Below are 10886 nucleotides of genomic sequence, written 5' to 3'. Positions count from 1 at the left end.
GGCCTGCTTTAAATCAGACACAGAGATGCAGTGCGGTAAGAGCGCATTTATTTGAATTCATTAATTATATAATTTATTTTAATTAACGAGAAAGAGAGAGAGAGAGAGAGAGAGAGAGAGAGAGAGAGAGAGCGAGAGGGATGAAAGTTGCATGTGTGAACCTGCGTCTGCACGTCTCTCTCTACAAGCAATGAGGCTTAGTTACTTCAAAAACAGCGATTTTACCCCCTCATTGTAGAGAAATATAACATTGCGAGTCAGTAGCCTATTGAAGCTATTTTACTAATAAAAGTTTCCGTGCTGTGTTGTCGTTGTCGAGTGAAATAATGTGTGTGCGTGCGTCTATGAAAGCCTACTGCATATAGTTTTAGTTTAGCTATAAACCTGAGCCCGACCCGAACCCGAAGCTATTCATTAAACATTAACCTGAACCCGACCCAAAACCCGAAAGTATTTCGGGACCCGTCTCGTGTCGGGTAGCAGACCTCTAATCAACATACCATAATTCATTTGCTTAAAGTTTGTGGTAACACTTGACAATAAGGTTCTTTGTGTATTAGTTGCATTAGATAACATTAGACATGCATTGATTAACAATGAACTAACATTATAACTATTTTTAACAGTATTAATTAATTTTAAATGTTAAAGAACTAATAAAATATTACATATTTTTTAAAATATTTAAATAGCACATCAACCTAGATTAATAAATGCTGTAGAAGGGTTGTTTATTGGAAAAAAAAAAATCTGAAACATCACGAAAGAGAGAAAGAGTGATACTCACATGTCTGTGGGAGCCGTCATATTCACAGTGTTCAATTTTGCCCAGGCTGCCGTCTGAGAAATACAGCTTTTCCGCTTTATGGTCAATTATGAGTCCGTTAGGAGTGAATACATCTGTGCTAATGATGACTTTCATGTTATTCCCTGCAAGAGTGGAGCGCATGATACTGGGGCGCTGCTCGTTCCAATTGGTCCAAAACATGAGGCTACAAAATACATGGGACAAAAAATGAGAGGAATGGAAGCGATTTTACAGACAGCACTAGCGAGACAAAATGATTCAATACTGTCGCCTGCTGGTATTTTTAAACCGGCTCTATGGCGCAAGGAAATATCTCTGAATTCACAAATAATAGTGGACAGAAAGGCCTCAGGGCCTATTTGACGTCCCTCTTACAAATTCCTTTCACAGTCTAATTCCACGGACTAATTGAAAATTAGTGATACATGCTGACATTCTATGCCAATTAATCATTTCAGGTTAGATTCTAATTAACAGCAGTCTGTAGTCCATTTGAAAAAGTGCCAGATTACCAAGTAAGCATATTCTCTCCAAGGTTGGGGGTTTAATGTAGTCGGTGAACTCAGGGTCGGCACATCTTTCTGAATATCAATGCTGTTCATGAGTCTCAAACGGTTCTTTTGGAGAGGATATTTAAGTGCATATACCATCCACGATGTCTGGAGAGTTGCTACTCTGCTGGGTCAGGAATAAAAAATATTCCTTCCACAACTAATTTCACATGGTGCCCTGCTCATCTGAAGAGGTCAAGCTAATTAAAATGTTTTCCTTCTTGACTGATTGACATTCCATATATGTCAGTTTTCCTGTGTGTGACGAATCAATTTGCTCTCGATTTTAAAAGTCAATATGCTTCCTCCTGACATAAAAATCAATTTTGTTTCACATTACGTGTCCACAAAGGTTTCTCTATCAAGTGAATGTGTCCATTTTGTTTAGTCTGTAGCGAATGAAATCTTTCCCTCTGTTGGAGCGGAAAAATGGCACCTTTTATACGCGTCACATCAAACGCCATTGGTTCTTGCATGTCACATGACCGATGACTGGGCTTTTTGAATGTTATGAAGTACAAATAAGCATTTCAATGCACATGACAACAAACTCAAAGTCTCATGTGAAATTATAAATGTTTTGTCCTGTATAAAAGTACTGTCCTTGAAAATTGAAAAAAAAAAAAAAATTCTCAATGTCATTTTTGTGATTTGACAGTCTTTATAGGCAACAATATCGGATACCTAAGAGGGCCAAAACATATCTTACTTTTGACATTCATCCAGGGCCAAGACGTGGGGATGGTCATCCTCAGACATGGTGACAACGGCTTGCCTGGTGAAAGCTCCTTGTCGGCTCTGGTCTACTGTGTATCTGCTGATGCTTGAGGTGGTGGAGCTAGTCCAGTAAATCGTGTCCCAGGCACGGTGATAAGCCAAGCCCTCAACCGAACCCACATCTATAGAAAAAAAACAAAAGTTTGACCGTGCTTCATTCCCACTGGCTAAGACACACTGAATCCAGTCACATGGAAAGGTGATGTTTTCTTTGATATTATAATTTGGAAATGAACACACCACTGTGTGTTAATGCTTTCAACTGTTGTATTTATAGCTTAGTTAATTTTTTTAAACAACATTTAAATACGTTTTGAAGAATTCCACGTTTTCTCCCAAAAGCTGCACAGAAAATGTGAAACTGAGGAAAGACCATTTAAAACTGTGGTATTACCATATTAGAATGTTACAGAAGATTTTGATTTCAAATAAATGCTGCCCTTTTGAACTTTCTATTAATCAAAAAATCCTGAAAAATCATATATGACAGTTTCCACATAAATATTAAGCAGCACAACTGTTTTGATCTGTGATAATAAGAGGAAATGTTCCATGAGAACCAAAGCAGCATAATAGGATGATTTTTAAAGAATCATGTGACACTGAAGACTGGAGTAATGGCTGCTGAAAATTCAGCTTTGCCATCACAGGAATACATTTTATTTTTTTTAAATATTAAAATAAAATAGTTGTTTTAAAACATAATAATATTTCACAATTTTACTTTTTTAACTCTAAATACAGCCTTGGTAGGACACTTTTTTCCCCTTGCATTCTTTTTGATATTGAAATCACACAGTGAATGTGTTCATTCAGGAAACCATATAATCAATCAAAGCGACATCTCACTATTAGCATTATAAAACGGTTAGGCTTTGTCTGCTGTCATGTCTAAAAAATTCATCAGTGAAATAGCAAATGTTTAAACACAGAGGCTGTAGCTAAAAATGCTACTCTTTGAAAAATCTTTAAGAATACTTTATGAATGGTCTGCAGAAATCCATCACTAATTAATCATTCACAATAAAATGTGCCTGACAGCTTGCCTTTGCAGAAACTGTTGGAGAGGCCAGGGAGTAATTAACAGGGGATGTATAACTTAATTAGGGAAATATGGATTATTAACATCCTCACCCTCTCCTGGTGACAGAACGGAGAGGGTGTTTGCATGCGTTACAAGTGTGCATGTAGTCAAGGTGGCTGGGATTGACTTTCATCTCTGGGAAAGTGAGTGAACTCGCCATCAAAAAGAGCCAGCTCATTTCAACCTGTAGTCAACATCACACTCTCACTCTCTTCGGCTGGGGTACTTATGCTCAAATAGATAGAGGTGGAGGATACTGTATTTATGTGAATGTTACTGCGTGGCAGGGGTATGAAAAGTACACGTGAATGGTCAAATGCACTTCTCCTTCAAAAATGTCTCAAGTGAACATTAACAGGCTGGATATGCATCAAAATATCTAATCTGTGCTTTAGGCTGAAATTTTAATTCTAGACGTACTTCCCAGTCAAATTAGTTTGAATGTTTTATGTATTTTATGCTAATAAAGTAATTACTTGAAAATGTGCATGCTGTTGTTTTAATTTAATTAGCTCATATTTGATATTAATAATGTATATAATATTTAACTTAATTTAAAAAGGTAATGTATTCAACAGCATATTAGTTGTAGACGTAATATTGAAATTCCTACCAAGAATCGTGATATTTTCACAAACACTAACACTGTAAATAAATTAATTGATTTTAACGATAAAAGACTGTAAAAATGCTACGGCAAAAACCTGTTATCTGGTTAAGAGTATGTATCCTTACTGTATACAGTGAATAACTGTAATAGAGCTAACCTTACCTTATATTTAGAGTAATTTTACATTAAAATACTATAAATTGACATTCCCAGAAGTCCCTGTGTGACAGCTCACATTTGATGGATTTTCGATTAAGTAACTACGTATGCTTCAGTTATGGAAGTTTCAGGTCTGGCAACCACAGCTACCGTATTTTGCTTTTTGTTTGTGTGTGTGTGTGTGTGTGCATGTCATTTTCTTTTTTCCAGTATACACTTGTGAGAAAAAAGAAATAGTGATTCTAATTGATGTAAATTATGTTTTGTTAGTACATATTCTAAACAAAGGCAAGGATGAATCAGAACAAAACCATTTTCATGATGACAAAGAGTAGCCTTTAAAAAAAAAGGCAAATTAAGTAAAAGTGAAATCTGAAAAAGGTCTAATACCTAAGGAGCAATGAGGTTAGTTAAAAGAGAATTCCGAGAGTACTGTAAGTGGATAGAAGCACTAATCATGCAGCACATAAGCTTTCTAAGTATATCTGCATCCCATTAACCTAAGCAAAGTGAAATGAGCTGGCTTACTAAGTACCAAAAATGGCATTAAGGGAATTTTTCCCTGTTTACCTAAGACACAGAAATTGTATTTCGATTTAAAGGATAGTCCATCCAAAAACAAAACTTTAGTTGTTTATTGTTTTGTTCTAAAGCTGTATGACTTATGTTCTGAGGACTGGAGCTTTTAAGCTTCAAAGAAGAATCATACCATGAAAGTAAATTATGAAAGATTTTTTTTTAAGATTTATTTTTGGTGTTTTTGCGTTTATTATGATAGGACAGATCAGAGCTGACAGGAAGTGAAGTGGGAGAGAGAGTGGGGTGGGATCGGGAAATGTTCTCGAATCGGGATTCGAACTCGGGAGGCCTGTAGCGCAACAGCTCTGTATGTCTGCGCTATCGGCACTAGGGATGTAACAATTCACTCAACTCACGATTCGAAACAGCAGACGAGCTGAACGAGACGCAGATTCTTAAAGCGTTTCCTTGGTTTCTGCTGTAAACAAAGCAGCGCTGCACTTATGAACTTTAATATGCATTATACAGAGGCAAGAGGAAAATAAAAAATACCATCGAAAGACAGTAAGTTCCCCTCAGACATACATTCATATAAACTCCTACCCCTAATTGAATCGCGATTTGTTTAGCATCTCAAACGATTTGAATTGTCACATATTTAAATCGATTTTCAACCGGCTCGCGATTAATCGTTACATCCCTAATCGGCACTGACAAATTATGACAGAATTTTAATTTTTGAGTGAACTATTTGTTTTAAGAACATCCCCTGAAGTTCTGCTATCAATTTCATTTAAGAAATTCTGGTGTACATGTACGTTATTGCAATGCCTTATTATTTGCCATTTGAAACTAATTATGTCAGTATTAGTTCTGAATCTAAAATTACATTGTGAATGACATATTAGGATCTGAAAGAAAGTCCATCTGTAAACATGCACTACAGCATATGCAGCTATAATACATGAGTTGTTTGATAATAAGAACTGTCATGATTGTCTCATTACATTGTAAATGGATGATACATAATCATTAGGCGTATTAGGTTTTCACTGTGGGCCACCATCAGAAGTGAATATCGATTGCGGCTGAAATGTCTGCCGTATATTGCGAACATGAGGAAATCAATAACCATATTCTGAACTTTCCAACAACAGTGACAGGCAGGATCTTGAAAAATATCACCCTGCTTCCACTCATATTTTTGTTACAGTTTGAGTACGGTGGAAATGAGACAAGCGATTTTAATCCATCAAGGCTGGGGACACAGAAAAAGATGCAGTGTTTTAAACATCTTTTTTGACAGTTAAATTGGTCCCATTTAGTTGCAGAAAAATGGAGGTAGCTATTATACCACTTTTACTAGATGTTGGATGCATCGAGGCCTTGCTGTACATCACAGGCAGTGCCACTTACGGCTTCCAACAAATGGCCTTTCACAAATGGCTGCTAAGAGCCTGGAATGTGTTCTAGCGGCAGAACATTAAACAACATGTGGGTCACTGCAATGAGTCTGCATCAGAACGACGACAGGATTAAAAACAAATGCCCGTTTTTGTGGAAGAAGCATCTTTGGACATCTTTTATGCTCAACAAAAGCGTAGCAATTAGCAGGATTTTTCAAACGCCCCTTGAAAACCATGAAAGCATTTACAATAAAGCCAACTGGACTTACTTTCAACTATGACTTGTCTTCCAGACCAATCATCATTGATCATCTGAATATTCCCAAAATGGATGTCGCTGAAGAATATGCGGTTGTGGTGCGAGGTCTGCTGCCGATAATCAAATGCCAGAGCGATGACGTTCTTGAAGTAGTCTGGATTCTCAAAAGGTTGGAGAGGGGAGTTAAGATCGCTCTCGTCAGACAGGTGGATGCTTTTCAAGATGGTCCTTTCAGAGTACAGAAGATAGCCCTCATATCTTTGGCAAGCAAAGCCATCTTCGGCTAAGTACCCATGAGCACAGGAACAAGTCCTTCTTCCGCTGCCCAGGTGAAAACACAGCTGCTGACAACCTCCATTGCTTCTCGCACACGGGTTAGTGCCTGCATGCAAAAGCATAAAAAGATATCACTGGATGCACACTGAGATATTCAGAATGATTGGGCTTTGTTCAAAGAAAACATATGTGGCATAATAAAAATAAACTCATTAAGTTGAAACCTCAACCTTTCTCCCGGCCTTTGTTAAACACTTTCACGTCCTTCAGGTTGACGCCAAGACCACTTCTTATTGTGACGGTGTCGGTGGCATCGCTCTTGAATCCGCGCCGGATCGATCCATTGGCGTGGGCTCTGCCACGGAGGGCACAGAAAAAGAGTCTGACATCAGCGTTATGGTGGCGGTTATTTAATTAAAAGCAGCGAGACTCATTAAAACACACAGGAAAGCTGCTTTAACTCTAAAGCCGAGAAAACATCACCTTGGCGGTGACTTACGGTACACCCTATTTACATAAGGCCAACAGAGTCTGCCTGGGAGATGACAGAAACATACGGCAGGTCTCATAATAACCTTGCTCGGAAGGGGTTAATCCTTTGAGACTGGAGCAGCTTGCTCCGTGGGCCACTTTGGAGAGTGTAGCACTTAGTAAAGTAATAAATTACCTGTCAGACCAGTAGATGTAAGCCCCGAACACAGCCACGGAGAACAGGTCCACATTGGCGGCTGACAGTACAATCTCTCGGCCCTCCCCGGTTTCAAGGTTGATCCTTTCTATCTTGTCGGTCCGGGCGTCACACCAATATAATCTATTTTCCTAGAAAGCAATTTGAAAATGCACATCAGCACCTTTCCCTTTGAGCAGCCCCATTTTATCAGCATCAGAAGAAAAGAGAGTGAGCGGAATATCAGGAAGTGGAACCAATTCGGCCTACCTCATAGTCGATGGTGATTCCATTCGGCCAGGCGATGCCAGAACTGACCAGGGTCACTTGGTCTGAACCATCCAGTCGTGCCCGACCTATGCAAGGATTCTTCCCCCACTCGGTCCAGAATAAATAACTGTTAATTGGAAAAATCAGATGCGGAATACTACTTTAACCATGCTAAATTCTACATTTCATAGTGACTTTAAAGGAATAAAGGACCTCAGTTGAAAATGAGAATTGAATCATTTATTCACTCTTTGCAGAAAACAAAAATGTGAAGACTCCAAGCTTCAAAAAGGATGCAAAAGTATCATAAAATGGTCCGTACGACTCATCATCATCAAATATATTTTGACATCAGCCCTAGAGCACATTGGCACGATCATTAGAGAAGTATGAATCATTGTTTTGAACTGAATCTTTTCAATGAATCATTTTATTTGATTTTTAACACTCTGGATTACCACTTAACCATGCAAAATTCTAAAGTTCATAGCGACCAAAAGGAATTGAATTAAAAATTTTGTCATTGTTTATTCACTCTAATGCCATTCCAAACCCATACAACTTCAGAATTGAAGACATCAAGCTTAAAAATGATGCAAAAGCTTCACAAAAAGTGCACAATATGCCAAGTCTTCAAAATTAATAAAAAAAATTTTTTGTTAGAGACAGTTTATCACTGAATATATCTTGATATTGGCCCTGGAGCACCTTGGCATGTTCACTAGAGAAGATGAATCATTGAATTAATCATGAATAGAATAGAACAGAATAGAATAGAATAGAATCTTTCAATTAATCATTTGATTTGATGCTTAAAAATCTCACTGATATGGTTCTCAATGATCTCAATGAGGTTGAAAGCTTTACTCATTCACTGTAAAACTGCAAGGAAAAGTGTTCCACAGAATAAGTCGAATGCTTTGGAACAAAATGATGGTGAGTAAAAGATGTCAGAGTTTTCATTTTTGGGTGAACTATTCCTTTATAACTGTTGTTACACCACCAAAGAAACGTCATTCAAAGTTTGACTCAACTGGAAAAGGAAAAGACAGCTTTCACAGCCATAGGCTGAATTGGAGGCTGTTTTTTGGATGTCTGGGATTTAGAGGATCCCACTCCTGATGCTGTCAGCAGGTAGATGGTAGATGGGTTAAAGCGTTCATATGTCTAAAACTTGTCTTTTCGCTGTGTGATTCTGATTGCAGGTTGTAAACATCAAATTCAAGGCAGACACAGACAAAACTGGCAAGATCGGAAACCATAAAGTTTGACCCTAATTACTGAAACAATACCATAACGGACTACAAAATGAGCCTGTGCCTAAATGGAGATGCATATCTGCTGGTTTTAAATTCTTAATTTGGTTCATTAGTGGAGGCCAAGACATTTTAAAGCCAGTTCTGTTAGCAAAACAGTCCAAGTCAGATCACAAAATTTATTTGACCTTCAAAGGTTTAAAATGCATTTACTCATGCATTTTATATGTATATTAATTAAAGTCAGCATGAAGCGGAATTAGTGATTATCTTTTGTGATGTATATTCGAGTAAAAATGCCTCTCAAATGAGAAAAAAGTTGGGCAGGACTTTTCCATTAAAAAAAATAAAATATTTACAAAAAAAAATAAAAAAAAAAAAAAAAAAAAAAAAAAAAAAAAAAAAATAAAATAAAATAAAATAAAATAAAATAAAATAAAATAAAATATTAAATACATACATACATACATACATACTGGCCCTAAACATTTTTAATAGTAGTATATCTAAAGGCTAGAAATGCAAAGATTTTATTTGGATAATTTGTGACAGTGGTAAAAAATGGCAGCATTCCATTTTTAAAATGATGTTTGTGTCTTACCAGCAATCCAATCGACTGCGATGCCCTCCACTCTGTTGATGCCAGTGGTGATAATGTCTTCCCTCCATGTCTGATCCCTCTTGGCTCTTGAGATCCGGTTTAATCCCATGTCTGTCCAGTAAAGAGATGCATATCTGCTGGTTTTAAATTCTTAATTTGGTTCATTAGTGGAGGCCAAGACATTTTAAAGCCAGTTCTGTTAGCAAAACAGTCCAAGTCAGATCACAAAATTTATTTGACCTTCAAAGGTTTAAAATGCATTTTCATTTCTCTTCCAAGAGCTCATTGTATTATCTGGTCTAATGCACTTGCATATTTCCCTAAAATTCACTCAGTAATTTCTAAAATGATTCTAAAGATTTATATTACTGAACTGCAGACATGGCTGAAACTGATCCGTACCCTCTCTGTGGATGCACTGCAATGGCTCTTGGCTGGTCCAGCCCTTCTGATATTACAACTGACCGGTAGAGACCATTCAGACGAGCAATTTCAATGAGGTTGAGGCCATGGTCTGTCCAGTAAAGGTTACCTGGTAAAATAAATAATTAAATAAATAAATAATAGATAATTTTTTTTAAATTGCAATATTTCACAATATTACTGTTTTTAATATATTTAAATTGTATTATACTATATTGTGCTGATTGACCAAATATATGCAGCCTTGGTAAGCAAAGCGTGATAATGTCTTCCCTCCATGTCTGATCCCTCTTGGCTCTTGAGATCCGGTTTAATCCCATGTCTGTCCAGTAAATTGTATCATTGCCTGTATGAAGGAGGACATATGTCATAAAGAACAAAGCTTGCAACATAGATAGTGTACGAGAAAGCATCTCAGACCCTTTACATCAAAAAACAAGAGCAGAAATAAATGAAGCCATGTTAATATCGAATGCTTTTTAGTAGTAACAATAACTAGAAACCAACAAGCATTTGGTAGAGAAAATACAAAACAAATTGTGTAGCAAACAAATCAAACATGATTAGCAATGACTAAAAGATTGCTTTGACAGAAGCACGCTCTAAATGTAACTGGTATTTTTGCCCTAAAAACTGAACGTGACAAGATCAGTTATTTATTTGCATCCTCCTGTTATTACTGAATTCACACTCGGCTAACGGATTTCTTACATGTGACAGCAGCCAGCTGGAAGGCCCTCATCTGTTTCATGCTCCAACAAGCTGCCTCTTAATAACATGCAAATGGTATGCATGTGTAATCAGTATAGGCTGAGCTGGACTGGGGTTTTCTTCACCTGAGATGAGCGGATTCTGGTGGTAGGCGAGAGCATTTGCATTGAAACTCTCTGACCATCTGCCTCTATTGCCCTGCTGCTGAGGACAGCAATTCTGTCATGTTTCCCAACCCACACAGCATGTGAAAAAATGACCTGTCCAGCTAATGATTTAAAGTTGCCAATTTAATATTATTTTATTAGTTTGAATGCACAAACCTCCATTCAGTTTAAGCAGATACAAAGGATGAAGTATAGGCTATATTACAAGGTAGTGATTTTCTTGCTAAATCATCATCATTATTATCATTATTATTTTGAAAAGTAGTAGTATATTACTTTACCATATTGATCATTTAAATAACTAAATAAATAAATAAATACATAAAACATGATAAAAGATAA

At 37.0% G+C, this 10886-nt stretch overlaps 1 protein-coding gene across 1 annotated transcript in view; it reads right to left on the bottom strand.

Moving 5' to 3' along the window:
- The window catches only part of LOC107746259 (low-density lipoprotein receptor-related protein 1B-like), a 182606-nt gene that overhangs the window by 68542 nt on the left and 103178 nt on the right, over positions 1-10886 (bottom strand). The window contains exons 34-41 of the mRNA XM_016560390.1: positions 9896-10012; positions 9646-9775; positions 7387-7513; positions 7117-7268; positions 6680-6804; positions 6184-6555; positions 2069-2258; positions 788-992 (exon numbers count right to left, since the gene is read on the bottom strand). Of these exons, the coding sequence (XP_016415876.1) occupies positions 788-992; positions 2069-2258; positions 6184-6555; positions 6680-6804; positions 7117-7268; positions 7387-7513; positions 9646-9775; positions 9896-10012 (1418 nt within the window). The remainder of the gene's footprint in view (positions 1-787; positions 993-2068; positions 2259-6183; positions 6556-6679; positions 6805-7116; positions 7269-7386; positions 7514-9645; positions 9776-9895; positions 10013-10886) is intronic.

This window comes from Sinocyclocheilus rhinocerous, unplaced genomic scaffold, assembly GCF_001515625.1.
Source record: "Sinocyclocheilus rhinocerous isolate Xijiao unplaced genomic scaffold, SAMN03320098_v1.1 scaffold198, whole genome shotgun sequence".
Taxonomy (NCBI): domain Eukaryota; kingdom Metazoa; phylum Chordata; class Actinopteri; order Cypriniformes; family Cyprinidae; genus Sinocyclocheilus; species Sinocyclocheilus rhinocerous.
This window is presented reverse-complemented; position numbering and strand designations above follow the sequence as displayed.